The 24,198-nt window shown below is 38.6% G+C and overlaps 1 protein-coding gene across 1 annotated transcript; it reads right to left on the bottom strand.

Moving 5' to 3' along the window:
- Positions 1-5,862: 5,862 nt before the first annotated feature.
- On the bottom strand, positions 5,863-23,332 carry pitpnab (phosphatidylinositol transfer protein, alpha b). Its single transcript, XM_069146376.1, has 12 exons — positions 23,039-23,332; positions 19,693-19,723; positions 15,302-15,447; positions 14,301-14,392; positions 13,579-13,586; positions 13,100-13,174; positions 12,451-12,534; positions 12,271-12,348; positions 11,477-11,587; positions 10,997-11,119; positions 10,550-10,632; positions 5,863-9,841 (listed from the first exon to the last, which is right to left on the bottom strand). The coding sequence occupies exons 1-11, from the start codon at positions 23,053-23,055 to the stop codon at positions 10,585-10,587; spliced, it is 813 nt and encodes a 270-aa protein (XP_069002477.1). The 5' UTR covers positions 23,056-23,332; the 3' UTR covers positions 5,863-9,841; positions 10,550-10,584.
- Positions 23,333-24,198: the final 866 nt, after the last annotated feature.

The following is a 24,198-nucleotide window of genomic DNA, read 5'->3' as shown; positions in this document are numbered from 1 at the left end:
TTCAGATCCCTAAGAGGTTTACTCCCAGCGTTCCCTCTATTAGCTGAGCACACAGAACAATGTATTTAACCCCACAATTACACTGCGGCATTAGTTGAGGGGACAAGAGCGCACAAAAGCATTAGCTTCTTTTGGCCTCAATCCAGGCACTTCTCATATGGGTGAAAGGTTATCTTTGTAAACCCAGAGAGAGGTGGGGGTAGACGGGTGGAGAGCTTAAATGCAGTTTTATAAGCTCTAACACAGACGTGTTTTTTTTTTTTTTTTTTTTTTAACAAAAGCTCGAATAAGTCTAATTAACGATTGTTGCAGCACAGTTAATAGTGGACCAATTACATAATAGTGTGGAGGTACATATTACAGGAAGCAATTAGCAAGTGCAACGCATTTGCCCAATACTTGAATGGTTTAAATATTTCGAAATCATAAACGCGGTGAATATCTTCGGCTTTAGAGCTTTTAGAGTTTAGCCAGTACCAACCTGTCTCTGTAAAAAAAAAACTAACATAGAAACAGTAGTGTAATTATCAATGCAAGTTTTAAATGTGTTCACGAACTTGCATCTTTAATTTCAAGATGCTGAACTCTGTACATTACAGTAAAAAATATGTCTTTACTTGTTATCTGAAACAATAGACATCATCATACCATCGCTGCGCAACTCAACTGAACATCGCTTTGGATGCCATAAATATTGTGCTGATTATTGTTTAAAATAATTGATTCCATGTGTGAGCAATGTAACCCAAAATTATTATTGTTACTGATTCCTTTGAGTGTAATAGTTGGATAACTGTGGATAATATTAAGACAGAGGGATAGGTGCCCCAGTTCTTCTTGCCACTACATGTAACAGTGTCACATGCAAAGACTTAGAGCATATTCTTCAGCGCACATAAGTGTTAAGTGGATAACCAGGGGGTTCACTGGTGAGAAATAACGAACGACAGATTATTTAGGTTTTATCAAAAAGCCATGCAAAGACTCCAGCAGCCACAATCTACTTATGAAGATTAAGCAATTCAAACATTGTACGGGGGGGGAGGGGGTTATTTTCTGGACTCCGTTTCCACCTTTTTCCTGTACTCTGTGCTTTTACTCACAATTACTGTCATCCCTCTCACTTGTGTTCCTTTCTACTCTTTACCTTTGCATAAGACAATAAATAAGTATGGGATTGGGCTGCTCTTACCTGCACTTGTCTCTCCCACCACTTCGAAATTTTCCAGTGCTCATTCCAGTGTTCATTTTCTCCCCTGTAGGCACACATAAACACACATATAAGCTTGAATAAACTGTGCAATAAAAACAAAACAAAAAAAAGCTCATCCTTATTACAGTCTGTTTACCAGGACAATAGACCACCAGAGCCTGACAACAATAAACAAAAGAGACAAAGCCAAACCTGACAGCGAATCCTAAAAGTCATCTCTGAAATGGCTTTGTAATCATGTCTAATCACAGTTAGCCTCAGTTGTGTTAAAGTGACAGCGCCCTGAAGATCACATATAAACACACGAAGCACTTGGGAGCATTTCAGGACATATTGTATAAAAGTTGTGGATGTATAAAAACTATACACCAATCAGCCTTAACATTAAAACTACTGGCAGGTAAAGCATTAGGTAGCCTATATAGGCTATGCAACTGTCCAGCAATAAGTCCTCCATTCAAAAGGATTATGTTCAACTGTTATTCAATCATCACTGAGAGAGTTGTCGATTTATTTTAATGGTCATTTTGGAGACTATAATTTGTGGATCTGTTGAAATGCACTGGGTTACACTGAGAGGTGTTTCTAATGTTTTGTGCCTCCTATTTAAATGAATCGGTTTGACACCACTCAGTATAAACCAGTCGTTCAACAGCACCATCAGCTCCAAAATGACCAATAAAATAAATCAGCAACTCTCAATCAGATTGGATAACAACTAAGCATCATAATATTCATGAAAAGAGGCTTTATTGTTGGACTGTTATATTAAACTTTATCTTTCGTTGTTTTTTATGTTGTGGCTGATTAATGGATACTGCCAAAATGAATATGCAGGGGGATGAGTGAGTGCATAAAAAACAAACAGAAAATCTAACTAACTAACTAACTAACTAACTAACTAACTAACTAACTAACTAACTAACTAACTAACTAACTAACTAACTAACTAACTAACAGGGAGCTAAACCTGCACAGGAACACATTAGAGGAAATGTACAAAAGGAGCTGTGGTTGTTGGTGCCCTTTTTTCTGCATATAGTTCTACAGTTGGCGGATAATTATCAGCAAATAACAATAGACTATTCATCATTTGTGACATAACTGTAACAGGTGCACATAATGTACACATACTTTTTGTAACTAAGATGACCAAACAATGTGACGCATTCAGATCATCATTTCCGGTAAGTGCACAACGATGAGACAACGCCACCCTGACGAAGTTCACACTAAATATAAACGCATTGACATGTATTATACAACATGTGGCCTATGTGTTCCAATGGAAGTACAGGAAATGGGATGCAGCTGTTAACTCAAAACTGCACTCATTGCTTATTTCTTTAAGGGAAACAAAATAAGCTGAAAGCATATTTGTTATGGCAGTTACAAACTAACATGTTTACACATCCAGCAGAGATTTGTAATTATATTTCTGACCACAAAACACATGTAAGTCAGCTAGTCGTCAACTTTGTCTGCATACTGTTTGATGCTGGGCAAAAAATGTAAAGTTAGTATCAGAGTTGTGTTTTTTTGTGCCGAAAATGGAGATGTGAGTGGTGAGAATGAACTAAAACAGTAGTTGTGACCTGTAAAACCAAAACTAGAAGCTGAAACATGCTAAGTTTTACCACAGAGCCGAAGGTGACAACAAAGTATGGTCATGATTACCTCTACCAAGTGTTTTTTTTTTTTTTCCAGTATGGTTTTGTTCGTCTTGTTTGTCTGTCAGCATGATTACGGAAAAACTCAGACCAGTTTTTATGACACTCGGTCGAATGATGTAGCACGAGCCAACGAAGAACCCCTTACATTTTGGGGCAGATCTCAATCACAAGGTAGAATCATGAATTATAATTCACTCCATTATTAAATATCATACATCTTAATATCCAATAGATGGCAGTAAAGTTAAATAGTGACAAAACATAGGCAGTTTTAGAAAAATTATGACTCTATATCACTGTCCACCTTCATAGGTACCAGTAATCATCTGGGATACACACGTACTTGTTCAAACTTTGTACAGCTAGCAGTCATTACTCGGGGAAAGTGGTTTCATAGTGGAGAAAACAGAACTGCTACAAATGTGTTGCATATCATACAAGAATGGACTATTGACCTGGGCAGAGGTCTGCATGTTCAGAGTTCCCTTCTAGTTCTCTGTGTTTGTCTTCTTAAATTCCACATAGTCAACTGATCCATTATAAATAAATACTTGGATAACATCTTCAGCCATACCTGCTATCTGTCCAAATCCAACGCTTCTGATCCTTATAGTGGTAAAATGCCTTAATACTAATAGTCTAAACCTGAAGATAAATATCTATTATTTTATGAAAAAAATATGAATTAACATAAATGAAGCACTTGTCTGTGATAAAAGCATCCTTCTCTCAAATTCAGAAAGGTTTGTGACTTAAAAATAGTTTTGATATAAATATATATTAGTTAAAACCTTTGTCTTATAATGTTTTTTTCTTTTCTTTTTGGAATACTTGCAGAAAACAAAAACGCCTGAAACAGTACCTTTGTCTGTGTGTTTGTCTTGTGGTGTCCGGAAAAAGCTGCAGACGCCGTGTGCACAGATGACAAAAGATCTCCAAAGGGGAGTCGAGAGACTGGATCTGTTTTCCTACGGTGAGTCCTGTTGTTTGACTGTTTTATTCTCTTTTCGGTTCCCTCACACGTTCTCAGCTGCTCTCCTTCTGGGTGCTAGGTCCCACACACAACCCCGGCTGGACTTAAAGCGTAACATCGGATCAAGCTATTATCCCAGGTTGGTTAACAACCCAGTGAGAAAGTGTTCATGAATGGACATGTCTGTTTATTGAATGTCACTGTGACGCATTTTATTTGTTACTCTAAAGCCATCTTTGTATGTTCTTAAATAATCTTTTACTTTCCTAACAGTATGGGATGTGTAAGGTGCTCTCCCTTACTGTGTGCTTTTTCAGTGTAAAACAAGTGGTGACTTTGGCCAGTGCCATGATGAAGAGGTTTTTTCACACCATAGAAAGCTCTGATTTTAATTAAGTGATTCCTGGCAATTGAAAGTATATGGTTTCTACTGCCTGGATTTAAATCATTTTAGCATTGAACAGCAAGATGACAGATATTTCCCAAAATTCAAATAGTCAGTAGTCAAAGACATTGTTTATATTTTTAGGATAAATTTGCTTTCTAAAGATCACTGTCCAATGTATATATAGGCCTTCATAATTTTATGAGTCTCCTAATTCATAAAAAGGATATAACATTTTGAAAAACTTTGATTTGCTTTCTTGTGGACATTTAAAGAAGATGATTTATATCACTCTCATATCTGTCAATATGCAACTATAAATCAGAAAACAGTTAGTATAGCATAAATGGGAAAACAGCATGCCTGGCTCCTTAAGAAAACACGAAATCAGCCTGCTAAAAGGTGCAAAACTCAATAATTAATAATTTATTTCTCATTCGTTAAATCCATATAGAAAACGTCAATAAGCCCGGCACAGAAATAACACCTGAGAAAACCACAACTTACCGTTTTTACTAGAGGCTGGACGATAAACTGGCCGACCAATTTCAGTAGCTGATATTGGCCTTTAACATATAGGTATATCATTTAACTGATTTGAAAACGTTTTGACAGAACACAGAAAAATACACTCAGGGTAAATTAGAAATTGTTCTATTTGTGTTTCTTTTTGTTATTTATACACATAAATGTGTGTTTAAATCTCCCATATATACAGTATAAGTAAAGTGTATATATTATTCACAACTTCTTTAGTTTTCAGTCAGTTTTCACTCATAAGCTAAAAAACCTCAATAGGCCATAAAGGATTCATGTAGTTCCAAGTATTTCCTCTCAAACAGCCACAGACTGTGTAGAGTATCATCAACATCTCACAAAATGTGTAGCAGCTCTCTGTCCTGGCCCCTCTTGTGCCTCATAATCAGGATTTAAAGTAATCTTTGCCATTCAAAGCCTGATTAATTTTACCCAGCCTGCAGTGGCTGTGGATGAACGTGTGTGGTACAGTAGCTGCTGTCTGCTACTCTGTGGTTTTTGACAGCTCCACTGCGGGCACCAAAGAGACATTATCAAATTGCAGACTAAGTGGCCTTAATTAATTAAATTTGAGCAAATTATTGATTACATTAACCAGTTTATTTGTTTAATGCAGAGGTGTTGTTGTTCAATCTTGGAAATATAAAATGTATGCCCCATTACTTTATAAAGTGATTTTTACATCTATGGATTAAATGATAAATATATTTTTTTAAACATCACTTTTTCAGATCAAAGAAATTAGTTTTAACCATTTTGCAAGGCTCTGTGTTTCACATACAAAATGACAGCTTGAAGTGAATTTCAAAAATAGCTTTTTTATTGACCTTACCTCCTTGTCAATACTGATGGAATTCACAAATATGTCCAAGCTTCTCAAAGCTTTTCTAGAAATGTAAATATTCATTTTTAAATGTCCAACCTTCAAGTTTCCCAGAAAACTCACCTCCTTGTTTTTTTTAATGACTCTGTATGATATCCCTGAGGCTGCTACGATGAACTAAAATCCTGATAAATCATCTGTATCATTTATTTTCATTTCAAGAACATCATAGCTCGTGTTTAAAAAAACACATCAAACTTGTGTACAGTTGCTTTGCTTCTTTTTATTCATTTCTTTACGTCTCCAATGTACAGTAGTGTTATTAGAAGATAAGATGACAAAAAGGCACAAATTCACAATAAAAGAAAGAAAAAACAGGAGACAAGTTAACAGGAGTAAGAGAGAGAGAGAGAGAGAGAGAGAGAGAGAGAGAGAGAGAGAGAAGAGAGAGAGAGAGAGATTTAACGATTTAAAAACAGTTTGGGATTATGGAATCATTTGGTTTCATACTCTGATTATAAATCGAGGAATCTAACAACAGATATCTATGAGATTGTCTCTGTTAAACCATGTTCTCTCACAACTTTGTATGTTCAGGCTCTTAAAATGGACCTAACTTTCACTATCTGTTTTCAAACAACCACATTTAATTGTCTTTGCTTTTTTTTTTTTTTTCCTGTGTTGCTATAAACTTCAACACTTCAGCACCCGGTAGAAGCTGCTCCAAAATGTAGAATAATTACCCTTCAATTGTCATCGCTAACCACAGGAGGGCAAAATCTAACTTGCATCGAGGCTCCACTGGGGGCCGACACTGTCATAATGTGGATCAATGAACTGACCCAAGCTGCCGTTATACGTTCCTTTTCGGTGAGAGAAGCGAGTGTAGTTCAGAGACTGACAACAGAGGTACAACAACATTCAGAACAAAAATATATATTTATACACTGTCCTGCCAATGAGAAGTGGTCCCAGTGAGGGAGTAATGCGAGGAGGACAGGAAGTAGTGAACAGGGTTTTTGCTTTGTTTAAAAAAAACAAAACATTTCCTCCAAATACAAACCACACAGCAAGTCAGCTCTTCACTGCTTTGCTGGGGCATCCTAAAATCTGCAGCAACATCATCTATAACAGTATGTAACAATGCATTTATTCTTTTAAATGACTACAGATGACAATATTCCTAAAAATATCTTATCAGCACTATATTCCAGCAGCTATAACTCTACAGTCCCTCACAATAATACTTCTGTGAGCGCGACTTGGTCGTTGTGGTCTGTGTAATACTGAATATTTAGCGATGGATTGAGAGGATCAAGTGTGCTGTAGGTTTGGCAGGACAGTCTGATCTATATATATATATGTGTTCATCTACATTAATTTATTTACTATTTACAAAGTCAGTACATACAGTACATCCACAAATCTCCATGATTCAGTTGGTAGCCCCACAGACACTGAGTGAAATGCTTGATGGACACAGAGGTCAGACATCCATAGCCAGTGTTCTCTTCAAAGAGGAGGCAACAGAAAAGGGTTTGCAAGGATGGGCCTATAAACTTAATCAGATGTACAGGGAGATGAAAAAGCATCAAAAGATGGGACAAATTAAGTTATAAATTATTATTATTTTTTTTTAATCAAAGTCGAATAATGTCCACAGCAGTTTTTAATGGACTTTTTATGCCTTATGGCCAATAAAATAAAGTTGAATTTGAATACAGTGCGTCAGAAGATGACGGATAGTGATTGTGCAAAGACTTTGCTTAAAAATCTCTATTTGTTATTATCTGTCAGATGATGAGGTCAACTCAGTTCCATGTTTACTGTGGAACCAACAAAGAAAAGCTGACTCTGAACAGATTAAATAAATTAAACTGAACAGACCTTTAGAATAATACAGGTGAACATTAAAGTAAAATGCCATTTTCAGGAATTTCATCAAGTTGATGGCAAAACAGTGATGACTCGACCTAATTCAAGAGGCCCTGGAATAAATAATGTCACTGCTGTTGAGTTGTCCATGTAGCTACAGTTGCCACTAAGGACAGATCAATATATGCTTACAAATAACAAAATAAAGGTAGTAAATATTGGGCCAAAACACTTTTTTTAAAAAAAAATTGATAACTGTACTTACTACAGGTTTTATTTGATAATTGCCAATAGAAAGCCCTTCAGTGGAACTGATATTTATACTGTTAAACATCCAATCAGATTCCACACAAGTGTGCATGATTATGCTTTTATAATGATATACATTTTGTACACACACTTCCAAAAAAATAGGTTTTTATTTCATTCGTAACTACAGATAAAAAAAATATGTATTTATTTCACATGAATTAACCCATTAGTCCAACCAGTGTAAAACGTTTGCTTTAGCATCTCTTTTGCAAATATCCAGATATAGGCCTCGTAACCATCTTCTTGTTCTGAGGGTAGTTATTTTTTATCATTATGATCAAAATATGTTAATTGTGAATCAGTCAACATTATGGTATTGGCCTTATGACATTATCAGTTGCTTTCTCTTCAATGATTCCACACTGTTAACATATGTGGCGGATGTGATGTAAACAGAGGGTGGAAAACAGGACATTTATGGTAACTGAAGACAAATGAGGCCAAACAGGCGTGAAGAAGAAGGATAGTGCCCGCTGTTATCACTCCTCCAGCTTCATTTGTTCCTCGCTTCTTTACCCAGCTAGCATCAGCTCTCTGCAAAGACACACACTACTGTATATCACCCATGTACATCCATGCATATATCTAAAAACCACACAAATACAAATGACAGGCTTCAGATTCCAGCAGGAGGAAAACCACCTCGTCCAAAGACACGCAATAAAACCAGCATTTAATGAATCATTTTAGCTCGAGCTCTGCTTTGCTAAAACTGTTCTCATTATGGGAACAAATTAAAGATTAAGATAGATTTGGAATGATAGAGGAGAGACCAACGTGTCATGATAGTTATTGCTATTGCTGGATAAGACCATTTATCCACTGGAGATGACACAATGGGTGGCAGGGCAAGAATTGATGCAGAACGCATGTCACCGTCGGATGAAAAAAGAGACAGTCCGACACTCGGCTATGGCTGTTCTAGTTGTCTACTGTAAATTTCCACTGCAGTGATACCTTTTACTTGTATCCTTGTAGACCATCTCTCTTTCTCTGTAGTTGTGTATATGCATTACTGTATATTTGTATTCAGACATTTATCTTAACCTACTGCACTTTCAAGCAGTCTGAACAGCCTGATGAAACTGAAGCGCTAGCAATGATCTGTTGAAAGAAACGTGAAAAATATGGCTGGAAACCTTGATGACGTAACAACAACACACATACACGCACGCACACACAGAAGCGCGCGCACACACACACACACACACACACACACACACACACGCACAAACTCACAAAGCAGCAGAAAAGCTAACGAATGCCTCGACGTATGAGGGGAGATACTGAGGGAAATAAAACATCCTATCTGGTAGATCAGGAGTCGAGCAGAGACAACGTAACACTCTCAGCACAATCCTGACCTTGCAGCTGTGGTTTGTAGACTTGCAACTTGATTTGAACAACAAAACAAAACACTGCGTAAAGCACGACACAAATGGTAAGAAGGTGGTACTATGACGAGTCAAAAAAACAAAACAAAACAAAAAAAAAATCACTGGATCAAAACGCAACACTGAGCAGACACAGCTTGGTCTGGAAAAGAATCAACATCCACAGACAAACTTACAGAATCATTTTAAAAACCCTGTTTATATATATTTGTATTTATATTCATATTTATATTTATATTTATACTTCAATACAATTATTCAGCTCCCCGATATACTGTATATATACACCATTGGTATATCTTAAATAGAAATAAATCCTAAATTGCAGAGATTAATTTCACTATTCTCTGTAGTTTAGAACGATTTAGAGAGAGAAGAGAGAACCGACTGACAAGATCTATAATGTTGCTACTGGAGGCCTCAGAGCAGTTAATAAGATGGCGACGCTAGATGGAGAAAATAAATAGGGGACAAATGGGACTCGAGGAAGGAAGGATGGGGTGGAGGAGATCGGCTGAAAACTGGGAGTTTACTGGGTCCAGGTCCCTGAAAACCAGATTGTACTGCAGGAGGTGGATTTTGGACCGGCCGGTCAGATGTTGTATCAGTTGAGACAAAAGGAGGATGTGAATCCGCTGGTGTCTGGGTATTCTGGTCTGAAACATAGGAGAGAGAGACAGAGATAGGTAAGAGCATCAAGAAGAAGCACTTCCAATGTCTGATTTCCCTCATTCATATGCTTATTTACTATACATTACCTGTCCAACACCAAACAACAGATTGACAGTTCGTGAAGGATTTAGCAGCTAAAGAGTCACATAATTATCTCAGCAGCTGGTGGAAACTGAAACACAGCTTACTGTGTGAACATTGAATATGTGAATGATCTGTGTCTGCTAATTATGTAAGCAAACAACTTCCTAACAACTTTATAATGTGATAGTGTGTTGGTGTTGTTTGGTGATTGAAGAATTGTGACCAAGATGTTTCCTGAGCCTCACTTCAAACAACCTCAAACATATCTTTAGCATTTGGGCTAAAAATTCTTTTATTAGCTCTAAAACAATTGATAAATAATTTTTTTCAAGTGAAAATGCAAAACACTATCTGATTCCAACTTTTTAAATGTGAGGATTTTCTTTTGTTCTGGGTTTTACATCATTGTAAATGAGATATTTTTAATTTCCGGAATATTAGTTGAAAAAGTCCCGAAATTTGAAGGAATGACTTTGGACCTTGAAACTTGCCATGAACAATTAGACAATCGATTACTCTAAAAAGAAAAAAAAGAAAAATCACTGTTTCAAAGAATGTGTCTGCAGAGACTGTGAAACACCTACTGTATGTGGGTACAACTCTCTCACCTGATGAGCAGCAGCATTCACGGTCCGACACAACCTCAGTCCTCTAGAGCCACCATCCCTTTCACTGGGTCCTTCACTCTCATCTGACATACAGAAGAAACAACGTTCACACACAGAAATACTGCAGATGATTGATAAATCACAGTTATCTGGAGACAAGTGCGTACATGTCTTCACTCCTTTGGTTTCAGACTATGATCGACTACTTAGTTTTAAGAAGTTTATATTTACTTATTAAAGGATTTATGATCCTCAGCAATCTGTCTGATTCTAAGTCTTTGGCTGTCCTGAGCCCTGGAAACCTGCATGTCTGTCAGTGAATGAGTAAAGTTACACCATTGGTTAGCCGAATGCCATGTGACTTGAGTTTTTAAATGAAAAGCCCTCTAGCTTTTCATACACAATTCAGCCACATATGAGGTTTTGGCCTAGTCTGGTTTGGCTTACCTCATCTAGCTCCTTACGTGTCTCCTCTTCCATGCGACGAATGTCTTCCATGTTCAATTCAATCCATTTGTCGATCCAGCAGAAGAGCTGACGGTGGAAATTAGTGAACAAACGCTTCTCTTGCTGTCAAACAACAAAGGAGAATAAAGAGAAGTCTTGTTGTGGTTAAAGGAAGCTGATTTCCTTCCCTCTTTACCCTGTTTATCACCTAGCAGCTGGTGCAGCTCATATGTGCAGCATGATACTGAGTTATACTTTTCCCTTATTACCTGAAGCTGTCAGGATGTATTGTACGCATGCACAAGATATATAACACAAATGCACAACACACACAATGAAAATACTGTCCAGGAAGTTAAAATAATGCAAATATTTCCTGCAACACCAACATCATGTCATCAAACAGTTTGCGTTCAACAGTGGCTGACCTTTGCCCTCCTGGATGACAATTATAAAGTGAAAAACTCATAGTCAACAAACCTTTTGAATGAAGTTCTCCACTTTATTTTGCAGGCCCCACCACTTGAATTTGACAGTGACCAGTTTGTAGGCACACATGTGTGGGCAGTCTTTCTTGTTAGGAAGCTCCTTCTGCATGTACACAAATAGACATACATGGATGTTTGAATATTTAAAAGAGGTTGCGCAGTTATCATACGTATACAGTATATGGGCTCAATATTTTCTATTCATTTAATTCTATCGGCTGTGTTCAGGGCTGTTACCACAATTTTAGAAATACTATGGTCTTGTGCCCCACTGACACCCTCCAATAACTTTTTACTAGACCGCAATGACACAAACTTTCGATAGCTTATTTGCTTTTTTCATATCTATATAAAAAAAAAATCCCATACCACTTGCAATTAAATTGATAGGGAAATACAAAAACCTTTATTTACCCCCCCACCCCCACCCCCCCCAAAAAAAACAACTAATGTATTTGTTAGCCTAAAAACAGTTTAATTCAAATACATTGAGTTTAAAAAATATCTACTAATTGTAAAGGATATTTTGAGGTTGTAATGTAAGCTTTTAACTGTAACATCTGACTCCTTGCCCAAGTGATAAAGGACATGACCTCAGCTATCGCCTGGCTATGACAAAATGTTCATCCTGTATTGACCAGGAAACACTGAGTTCACAACATAGTTGCCAAGGAACAAATATTTGAAGTCTTTGTTTATTATGTGTTTAACAGTGGCTTTAAATGTATCTCAATCAACTGAGACATTTATAATAAAATAATAATATTAATATCAATAATACTGTACCTTCCAGTCTGGTCCTAAAGGTCCTCGTCCTGTCTTCACTGATTTGAACCTGCAAGGGTCCTCCTCTGGCTTGTAGTCCTGACGTGAGATGAGAAAAAACAGAATGAACATGCATAAGGTAACGCAGGAAGTAGCTGCTGTAATCATTTCAACATGGATCATAAGCTAACATATGCTCACCTTTTGCTCCACTTGGTGTCTGTCTGCAATATCAATATAGACTACATCCACCTTCTTCCAGGTTTCTGCATCCAAGCCGTGTACCTGAAACAGAACCACAAAGCACAGCTATGCGTAGGCACAACTCTCTGCAGGCAGCTCAAATACAACAGAGGCTCAGGGTTTTGAAACATGATGCAAGTGGAAATGTAGAAAATTATACATGGGAGATGCATTCCTCTAATTAGTGTAGCTCTTTTTGCAGTTTTGCCTATTCTTTGTGTGTGTGTGTGTGTGTGTGTGTGTGTGTGTGTGTGTGTGTGAGATCACATTCATATTTATTTATATATTGTAGCAATGTTCCAGTAATTATGAGAGCCTTCCGCAATAATTCACAGAAACGCTTTTGATTAGGAGACAACTAAAAAGACTGAAGTGGTGGCAAACACAGCAAACAGCTGAGGAAACAGTCTATAAACAAAAAACATTAATACCAGATGTGAGATACAGTAGGATCCCAAATCAAGAAGTGGAGATATAAAAAGAGCCCTTCTTTGCCTTGTACAATATTTAAAGTCATTCCATGAACAACACAAATTTTCAAATCAAAATTTCTGCTCGTACAAACATGCATAGAGCTTCACAGCTTATTGTTGTTTGTACTAATTACATTTTCAAGGTGTCCCAAGTCAGGTTTGTGCCATGTCTCAATCTTGATCAGGAAGTTATCTTTCATATACTCATTCTGCAGAGAAAAAGAGAAGTAAGCCTGAGTGAGGAGTAATTTACATGATACTATGTGAGCACGTAAAAAGACGATAAAAGTACAATTGACACGGCTCAGCCTCCTGCTCTCTCTCTCTCTCACACGCACACGCCCACACGCACGCACACACACACACACACACACACACACACACACACACACACACACACACACGCACGCACGCGCACACACGCACACACGCACACACACACACACACACACACACACACGCACGCACGCACACTTTACTGAAATAGATCACATTTCTTTCTCAACTTTCAGAGGTTAATTTGCTCTCTCTTTGTGCATCAAAGCTTGGTGTGTCCCTTCTGTTGACATACATGAATTCTTTTAGACGTACATGGAAAATAAAAAATACTTACAGTGATAACTGCAGAGCCGGATGAACGAAAGAGCAGCAGCAAACAGAGAGATAAAACAAATAATGCAGTTGGGAAACATTTTTGAGAACGTAAAAGCAGTTACAGAATTGGACAATGTACAGAGTTCAAGAGTAATTGTTAAAGTGTTTGTCAGTGAGTGGGTTCAGGTTGTGCCTCTGGCTGTCCTGTGTGTTTGTATGACAGATGGCTGTCTGGCAGCTGGCAGTGTGTGTGTGATATCAGCCTGAAAGGCTCGAATGATTGCATGGCTCTTCTCACTGGACATACAGTAAATTATTCAACTACTCCTTCAAGGTGACAGAGACACACAGGGAGAGACAGAGAGATACAAAGACAGATAGGTACCCAGAGGACGACAAGTGCTTCACAGATCAGCATCTTTGTCATTTGAGTCAATTCTATGCGTACTTTTCAAGGATTAAAATGATGATGATATTTAGTACCATTATTTTTTGGGATTAATTCACAAATAGGCCCCATCAAACTAATAAAATTATATTTCCTGTGCCACTAAAACTTTATTTGACATGGCCTGCATTTGAAAATATGAGCTTCAATATACGTCACAAACCACATCTGTACTCACTTCATATGACTTATACTGCAAAAAAGCATAATTACTTCTGCACAGAGCTTTGAAATAACATACTGTGTGGATTTTTTGTGCTAGTATGAAATGTCTGTGTGTGAGTGCCTACTACCTGTGCGACAGTATGGGTATGCGTTCCAGGCTTTCTCGTGGATATTGAGAGCTGAAGCTGGAGCCAGCATTCTGACGAATGATGGCACTTTACTGCAGGACAGAGATGTGAGTAGAGAGCAAACCTAGGTCAATTTAATGAATTAGAATTTTACTTATTTAACGACACTACAAATGAGGGAGCAGCAAGGTACATGAGCACAAAGGGTAGTTACTAAAATCAAGATAAGATCTCCATGCATGGTCAATAAAAAAGGAAAAACACCCTGCACTGTCATTATTCTTGACATGGTCCTAATCCTGAGGCTATCAAGGGTCACATACTTTCTTACCATAACCTTATAGACCAAACTTTTGCTTGATGACCAATTCCACTGTAATCATAACCTAAAGATAAGGTTTGAAACATAAACATGAAGCAGTGCAGGTGATTGGCTTGCCATAAAGGACTGAGGCAGTGGGAAACTAGGATGATCAACATCGTAAACCTTATACCTGCTTCACGTCAGCATGTTAGCATTGTCAATGTAAATATATTAGCATGCTAATGTCACCTCAAAGGACCACTAACTGCTCCATAACAGCTGCAAGCACGGATTTGTTTTTTTCAAACTTTCAACAGAGTCAGACAAGCCTCGGCATCCAGTCAGCTATAAGGTAACATGGCTGCTGGTGGTAGCTTCATACAGTATGTAGCTACACATACTGGTATCAATCTTTTTATTTAATTCTTGGTAGGTAAGCAAATAAGCAGAATTTCCAATGTGTCAAACTATTTCTTGAGATGCAGTGGGTGTTTTCAGTTTTCTAGATGGGATGGAGAACCAGGAAGAAGACTTTAAAGTGATGGGATTAAATAGTCCAAAGCAGGTAAATGTATGAATGGATAGGAGTCAAGAGATGAGGCCTCGAGGGGGAAATTAATTAAGTCTTCCTGCGTGAACTTTGTAAGAGCCTCCTTTGAATCCTGTAGCATTTAAAATCTGTTGTAAAACTGCTTACCTCTGCAAATGGTAAATTTTGTGCGTGTACTGTCCCTTCTCCCCTTCTTTCTCATAGGGTTCATTTTTTAGCACCTCCACTCCTTCTCCTCCGCCCGTCTCATTCTTACTGGCCTCAGCCACGGAGTAGAGCTGACCGACCTGGTACTGAAAGAAAGAGAAAAGTGGGTTGAAGTAGAAAGTGAGATTGAAGGAGCTGTTTCCCCTCAAACCTTAAAAAGCTTAATTAATTTACATTGAAGTCACCGTGTATTTTGCCAATGAGGGAGGTTTCCCAGTAACCTACAGATATTTTCTCTCTTTTTTTTAAATCTTACATGGTGGATTACTTTCCCTTCTGATCCTTTCCCTGATCGCTACATTCTCCTTTCCTCGCCCCTGAATCCTCCTAATCTCTCCAGTTTACTGATGTCTGTCCTCCACCTTTTCTTCTCATCCCATCAACAACACTTTTATGCTGCTCACAGTCAGTTTTCTTTTTCACAAACTGTACATTGTCTCCTTCCCACGACCCCCTCTTCATCTCATCCCCCATCATCCTGATCTTGAGTGTGCATGTGATTGTTTAAACATAGGACAATGGATTCTTTCATTTCTTAATCACCTCTAATCCACCATATAACCTCTGCACAAAGCTGGAGCACACTTGCAACATCACAACAATGGAACAAATTGATGTAGTCTTGAGATAGTCTGTTATTTTCACAGGACAGCGATTACAGATATTCTTTATATAACATTGTTTGTAAGTGTAAAACAAAATACAATACAAAGAGAAAACTATCGATTTAAATATTTACACACATACAGGAGAGCAACAATGTTTCTTGTCCTCAACTTGTACACCTCGTTTGCAGAGAAAACCTACCAACAAGGAAACAGGATTTGACACTGAAAATGTATTACATTTATTTATTTTACATGAAGTTGGTAATAAGCCTGTCATGAAAATATTTAATCTCTCTTCAGTTTGAAGTAGTAAATGTTTGTATAAACCAATGATTTTCAAAGGTTTCTCTCTCTTTGATACCAAAGCTAACATTCATTTCTTGGATTTCCGAAGTGTTTTCTGTCAAACTCCATCATAACTTCAAATTCTCTACAAGGTTCAATAATGAAATAGCTCAATTCAATTCATGGTGGATTTTTGTTTAATTTAAACGACAATGAAATACTCGCATAGAATCATCTCCGATGTGAATATGTAATCATGCACCATAATTTATGTTGCTTGTAAATGTAGCTGCAGTTTTTACTACACTTACACGACAACATAAAACATGTGACAAATCACTCTATTTTTAGTAATCAATCTACTTAATCATATTAAGTAGTTTTTCCTCTGTCACCAACATTAGGTTTTTATCCCATATCAATTAATTTGACTGGCAGGAGGACATTTCAATGCTCAAACAGCTTCCTGAAACTTGGGAGCCTTAGAAAAGCCAATACTTTAGTAGGTATTCCAAATACGTCAGATATCATTATAAACATAACTGAAATGAACAGTGATAGTGAATTGAAGCCAAATCCTCAACCAAGTTTAACCATCCAGTAGGACTGGAAGACTCAGTGGCAACTACTCACTGTGTTGAGCGCAGCAATGTCTGATGGTTAACATTGTAAAACTTGTTTTATCTACCTCAGGACTTCTGGGTGTTAAGATCGTGACTATAAAAGCATTTGTCAACAGAAAAGTTGCTTCACTGACTGCTCCTTTTAACCATGACCTTTTGCTGGCATTTAAAAGGTTACTCTGTCACAGCTACAGCAATGATACAAGGAGACAAAGGCAATAAACTGGGCCGTGTGGGTTTAAATCACCTTCATGTAAAGTGACCACTAAATGGGTAGTTCGGATTGATTTAAGAAGGGCTACATAAGGTTGTTATCCAGTCAGTGTATTTCTTGTAGTCGATGGGGGTTAGTATATCCACAGTTTGGACAAGGAGGCAGCTGCTTAGCAATGTACTGCTGCAATGTAAAATAAATCTATGTCTGCTTAGGTGTATTTTCACCATTTTGCTTTGTTGTCTGAGCCTTCTCCGACAGGAAACTGAAGCTGTTATATCCATCTACGCTCTCTTCAAAGCCACCAAACTCCTTTGACAAAAACAGTAATTTTACCTCTCAGAACAAAGGAGTTGCTGATTGACTCTACCTTGATCGGTTAGTTTGTTGGTATCATTGTTTGGCTTTGGTTTTAGCTAAACCACCAAAGTCACAATAACAAAAACAAACTAACCAATTGAGGCAGTGGTTGAAAAGCAACTTCCATTTCTGCAAAGTAAAATTACTTTTTTTCTCCGAGAGTATGGTGGCTTTGAAGAGAGCGATTTCACAGATTCAATTGAAAACGCTCGCTTGACAGCGAAGTAAAGAGGTGAAAAAATTATTCATACAGTGTACACATATGCAGTATATATATCAGTTTAAGTGTACTCTGCATGAAGAATTTTTTTCACCTCTTTACTTCGCTGTCAGGTGTGTATATATACAGTATATATACACACATATATATATATATATATATATATATATAAACATTTTAGGTGGCTAAATCACATTTTGTGGCTGATCCCGTCCACAACAGAACATTGCTTAGCTTCTGTTGCAGTACAGCTGCCTGCTTCTCCAAACTGTGGACCTGCCGACCTCCATCTACAGCAGGTAATAAATACACCAACCATAGATAAGCACCTCATACAACCCCATTGAAAAAAAAATACAAACCATTTGTCTTAAGATAGTTGATGAAGATGGAATAAGTGTGACCATGGTGGTGAATTACGAGACACACTTATAAGAAACAAAGATTTGTCAAATGTAAACTGGAGACCGTTTCCTCTGATCATCTGTGGCTACTGTAACTATCAGCTAAATAAATGAGGTGCAGGAACAGCAAGGCCTCCTGGATAACAGTGTTGGACAAATCTGATTCCACCTTGCCTTGTCGGGTCAGTCTACGTCCAATTATGTCAGAACTCTCACTTTCACACAAATAAAGCACAGATAAAGCTTAAGCTTTTATGTTGGCCCATGACAAGACATTAACAGGAAATTCCATCTGAGTTTCACCACAAGGCTTCAACAGCCTGAACAGACAGTTATTCCCCAAAACAAAACCTTTATTCAAAGGTCATTGATCGTTCCTAAATGAAAGAATCTAACTTTAATCAAATTGATGACAGACTGAATCAAGTGTTTGGGTGGCTGCAAACCTCCATATATATCTCCATTTTGTGGTAAATAACACAAGACTGCTGTTTCAGATATTGGTATGAAGAGAGGGAGACGGAGAAGATGAGATTCTAGAGGGTTGTGATTCAAGGGCAGTGGGGGGAGAGGTGGGGTACGTAACTCAACTGTCTTCAGGCTGTGTTGATCACATTTTAGTCAAATAATTCTTTTCTAGCACTTTTTCCTCCACCTAATCATAACATAGCTGACGGGAACACAATTTCCAGGCCTGCTGCTTGAGAGGAAACCTGCCTCATTATGCAGAGATATAATAAAGATAAAGGCTTCAAAAACACACAGTTAATGAGAAAGCAACATGTGTAGATCCGAAGCTTGCAGGATCCAGAGGAAATGCCACTGCAGTTAATCAGTGGAGCTTAATGCTTTGTCCACTGCCTTGTGGCTTTGAGTTTGGACGAAAATGTATAACATCAGAGGGTGTTTTCAAGTGTCATATTTGGCTTCTTGAACTCCTGTGACGTGGCACACTGCACAGAGTGAATGCCTTACACTTGTGCAGATTAAGTGGTCTAAATATTTATTTTGACATTAATAAATAGAGTAAGTCAAATGCATTTACGAAAATTAGATTACAGTCATGTAATAATCCTAAAATACAAGGCAGAAGACTCAGGGGGAATGAGGGGGGGGGGACACTTACAATGTCATGGAAGTAGTTTCAGGTAACTCATTTACAATGCAGGCCTGAATAGAGGAGCTAACTGCAATGGAAGTGATGGTAAGACTGGACAGAGGCACATACAGAGAGAAAGAGAGCAAAGACAGTAAAAGATCCAGTGGTCTATCTGGATAGAACCCCCTTTACTATAATGGACGTTTATTGGATATCAAAATGTGAGTTTTTCCCGTGATGATTGCAATTTAATTTTTCTATGCATTGAGTAGATATGTGACATTCTCCTTGTAAATATCAAAAAATGTGACCAGAACATGTGGGCAGCCAAAATGTAAAAACACAGAAAAGTTCAACGGCCGCCCCCAAAAATGAGCAGCATTAATGATGCCGGCACTTGAGCTTCACTTTTCCAGATAAAGTGAACCCAAAAGTCAGATAACAAAAACTGAGCCTCTAAACCATTTTAGCGAACACATACACTCAGACACAGAGAAATATACCAAGCTGAAGCTTACCTCTTCCACAGAGATAGGAAGAATCACTCGACTGGAAGAGAAGGAATAATAAGAGAAGTTACTCAAAAAGTCAAACCTGAACTTTGTTACTACAGAACTTGTTGTGTATTAGTTAACTAGGGTAAAGGATTCATTTTTATAAATGTTAACAATGCCTAAGCATACAGTAATTCCATTTAAACCAAATACAACGAAAAGACAGGGCATCAAGATCCAGATTTATTATGTTTTCTAGTTTTCTTGTCATTTTTTTGTGTTATTGTTACCTCCACCAAGGAAATTCTGTTTTTAGTGTTGAATGTCTGTTTGTCAGCGGGATAACACAAAAACAACCGGCCCAATTTTCATAAAACTTGGTGGAAGGGTGTTGCATTGGTCACAAAAGAATGCTGATATCTCTGTCAAGCAAATTTGTTCTTGGCTCAAAATGAGCTCAAGCTAATTTGTTTTGAGTGCACACTTGATCAAGTAGCAGCAGACCCATTGAAATTAAAATGGAAGATAATGGTAAAACATATGAGTAAGAGCATATACGTTACAGCATGTTGCACGACACAAACAATACAAATCATTTCCTGCAGTATTCTGCTGCGATATCTACTTCATCATTATGCTCAGTTAATGGGTTCAAGGTGTTAGGCTAATGCATTAAACCACAGGTAACTCAGCACTGCTGCTGTAGTGAAGCATAAAATAAAAATGATAAAATGATGTTATTCCTCTTGGTACAATTGAAAAAAAAAAAATAATCCATGCCTTGGTGTTTACAAGCTATTAATGTCACATATATGAATAATTTCAATAATTTTTGGTGGAAAATCCAAGCACAATTTACAGGCCCACCTACATGCATACATGAACATGTGAATGAAACCCTCATTTTGTACACGCATGCGTACACCACATCTGGCCTCATTCATATCATTCACATGCATTCAGCATCTTGAAAACGCTGCTCTGCCTCCTGTTTTTGACCCTCTTACATCTCATACTAAACATTGCACATGTACAGTATGCAGTTTTGTTGATTGTTTTGTGAGTGTGTGAGACATGCCCAAATTTGTATAATCCCACTGGCCTCTGAATGTAATCTGGGTCTAAGGCTCAGTCAGACACTGGATGGGAGACCAGATGCTCCAAGTCTGTAATGTCAAATGATGATATTAAAGGATTGAATTTACAGTATAGCTTTGATTTTTATTTTTTGTCGACTATAAAATTCTGTCAACTACATTAAAATATTTATAGCACATCTATTTTTATTTTTTTTACAATGCTGACTTCTCCAAAAATTGGTTTTGTAATATTAAAACCTAGGCATCATTTTAAACACACTAATAGAGCTCAAGTAAAACAAGAACTGAAGTCACCATAATGCTTATCTACCGTTCTCACTCTGTCTCTCCCTCTGCAAGTCTCCTTGGTCTAAAGGTCTTGACAGGGAGATCAGGTGTCTCTCTGTTGCTTCAGAAAACAAACACCCCTCCTGCATCTTTTGTCTCCTCTCCTCTTCTTTTTTCACTCTGTCTTCCTCTTTTACCGCTTCTATTCCATTCTCTTGGTCACATTATATTTTGTAGAGGCTCCTGTATTGCTATAAACCTGCCAAAGCTCATGGAGTTAAGAAAAAGTGGAGCAGGAGTGATTTGGGTCAGTGGTTCAGGTGAGCAGTAGAGTCCAGAAAAAAAACCCTGTCTTTACTACAGTCGGACAGGGATCAATTCACTGTCTCCTGACCCCCTTGATGGTATCTCGTGCATGTGTGTGTGTGTGTGTGTGTGTGTGTGTGTGTGTGTGTGTGCGTGTGTGTGTGTGTGTTCGGATGTGCATGCACGCACAAGCCTCTTCGTGTGCTCGTGTGTTGACAGTGTGTAAGTGCATTTAGCATTTCATCGTGACCGATTTAATTAATTTCCAGGCAGACTGCTGAGGCCCAGACTCTCCCTAATCACTTCAGATCTTTAGCCATGCCATCACTCTGATCCTGAGCTTTTTTTGTGCTGGGCCATTTATTGATTAAACACGTGGTGGAAAATCAAGACAATAATTGGTGTTGATAAATTCACGCCCATTTAAACCAGAGTTTCAAGATGTGTGTTACATTTTGTAGTTCAGCTCTGACCTTGCCGTAGAGGCAATAAAAACAATCAAATTACATTTATAATTTGGAAAAAGACAAGATATATTTTGAATGTTTTATTTAAAGAGGGTGCTAATCATCTAAAATTACTGTAAAGACGTGAAGGAAACCAGATTACTTTTTTACAGGTGGGTCATCACCTTCTTGGGACAAAGATAGAGTGATGTTGAAACCAAGAGCATACAAATGAATGACTATCCTGTCTGAAGTGATGACAATGACTAATATCAGATTTTGTTTTTTTGAAGGCCAATATCATCCCAATTCATCGGAAATTCATCGGCCTTGTCCTTATTCTAACGGCCAACTGATTCAGAGTATAGGCCTCAGTCAGTTTTCCTTACAGCACACAGAGGCCTGTGAAAACAACGTGTTAAAACAATGTGTTGAAAACTCTTTCCTTTCACACACACACACACACACACACACACACACACACACACACACACACACACACACACACACACTGCTAAATACACCCCAGCAGTCAAATTCTCAGAAAGATCTGACAGGTGCATCAAAACCTCGCCATTTGCCCTTTTTTTTTGCCAAAGCTTTGCGCCCACTTCCTCTACTTGCCCACTCCCACCCTTTCTGCTCCCTGAGCATCCCTCCACCTTGGGTCATTCCACACCTCGCTATCCTCATTCCTCCAGAGGTAAATGCCGGAATGCTCCATCGGTCGTTTCACCTTCACCGCGCATCAATAACATGGCCACAGTGTCTTACAGAGATGGACGCTGGCACGGCACGGCACGGCACGGCTTACGCCAGCCATTTCTCCCTCAGCATCACCGCTCCTCCCGAGCATCCGTCATTTTAGCACGACAGCAAAGGGAATTATACTATTCGCCACAGTGAAAGCCTCCCGATTACACTTGAGGGCTTGTGATGCAGGATGTGAAGGGCACAGCCATGCACCGGCTGCTGATGCAACTACAGCCGCCGCTTTATTATCTCTCGATTTATTCAGTGAATACTTTAGGGTGATGAGAGTGTCACATGCATGGAAAATGATCACGGACAAATAGGACGGAGTGTCGACATCACCCTGGCCGCACTCTTGTAATTCCCCTCTCGGGCGACTGGCCACAATGTCAGCGCTGCGAAACCAGACAGCCAGATAAACGCGCACACGTCCTTCTCTCTCTCTCTCACACACACACACACACACACACATGCACACATGCACACACAGCTACTTACAATTCCTTTATGAGCATTTTTTTTTTGCGGTGCAGTAGACTATTTCCCAGAGGAGAGCGGCTCAATACCGGTCCAAAAACAGGGTCGATTCCTCCCTCCGTTAGTCTCTTCTTTCTCCGCTTGCTTCTCTCCCACCTCTCCCCCTCTATGTCATTCTACCTCCACAGTCGCTTATTTTCTTCAAATTCACTTCCTGATCGGGGCCGCGGCGCGGCGTTGCTGTTGCGCGCAGAGCACCGAGGCCTGTGCAGTAAGACTACACACAGAAAACGATGGTTCACTAGAGGAGTGGTCCGCGATTGTTCGGGTCGTAGCCTGCAGCCGAGACGTAATGAATGAAATCAATGAAAGAGATAGCTTAATTCTATATTTATATATAAATAGGCCGTAATGCTTACCCTAGTATTATTTTATATAAGCTTATTTTAAAAGTAGAACTACATTTATTTTGAAAAGTACGCTGATAATACAAAAGTATTAACTCAAAAGTTCAAGGTCGTTGGAACTAAAAATAACTATTTTTTTTTTACGTGACAGAAACTAAGAGGAAGTGGCCCATCACATGATTATGGAGTATTTCTAAACAGCAATATTGACATGTGCCATATAAGGAATAAAGAATCAGATAAACTGTTGATTTAAAACAAAAATTAATATTAAAGAACACAAAATTGCCCAACACTTCTGATGAAGCTACTGGCCAAAAACTCATGAACTTCAGTGAACCGTTTTTCTTCAGAGTGTGCAACATTCTGCGTCATCGTGACAGCGATGACGTCGAAGCGCGGTTCTTCGCCATCAGAGTATGACACGGGGACCACCGCTGGCTTAGACGCACGGTGCGTCAGCTCTCAAAGCCCATAGGCCCGGTGCACACTGGCTGCGTCGCGTGTGCGTTACCTCTTGCTGCTGGGTGTCATTTCATGTCGGCGTCCATATGAATGAATGAGAGCAGCCACACTTGTACGTCTCGTGCGTCTCCACTGCGTCTGACGCCTCGCGTGTGCGTCGCGTCATTTATCAAATAGACCCGACGCCTATTTTTTGACGCGAGCCGCGCGCGGTTCCCAGCTAAAGAATACCTGGGAACGATCTGTGATCACATTTGTACTGTATAATCACAGCAGAAACCCGGTGTAGACTCCAATTATATCATGACG

Source organism: Embiotoca jacksoni, unplaced genomic scaffold, assembly GCF_022577435.1.
Source record: "Embiotoca jacksoni isolate LCO1_2020_lvr unplaced genomic scaffold, fEmbJac1.0.p SCAF_13, whole genome shotgun sequence".
In the NCBI taxonomy this organism is placed as follows: Eukaryota; Metazoa; Chordata; class Actinopteri; family Embiotocidae; genus Embiotoca; species Embiotoca jacksoni.
Note: the sequence above shows the minus strand (reverse complement) of the source record. Positions and strands in the feature narration are given on the sequence as shown.

Excerpts from the sequence above, each read along its gene's own strand:
- pitpnab (XM_069146376.1), bottom strand. Across the intron at positions 12,349-12,450 it reads GACACCAAGTGGAGCAAAAG|GACTACAAGCCAGAGGAGGA; the intron begins GTGAGCATATGT and ends ATCTCACGTCAG. Across the intron at positions 11,588-12,270 it reads CTTTAGGACCAGACTGGAAG|AAGGAGCTTCCTAACAAGAA; the intron begins GTACAGTATTAT and ends GTGTACATGCAG.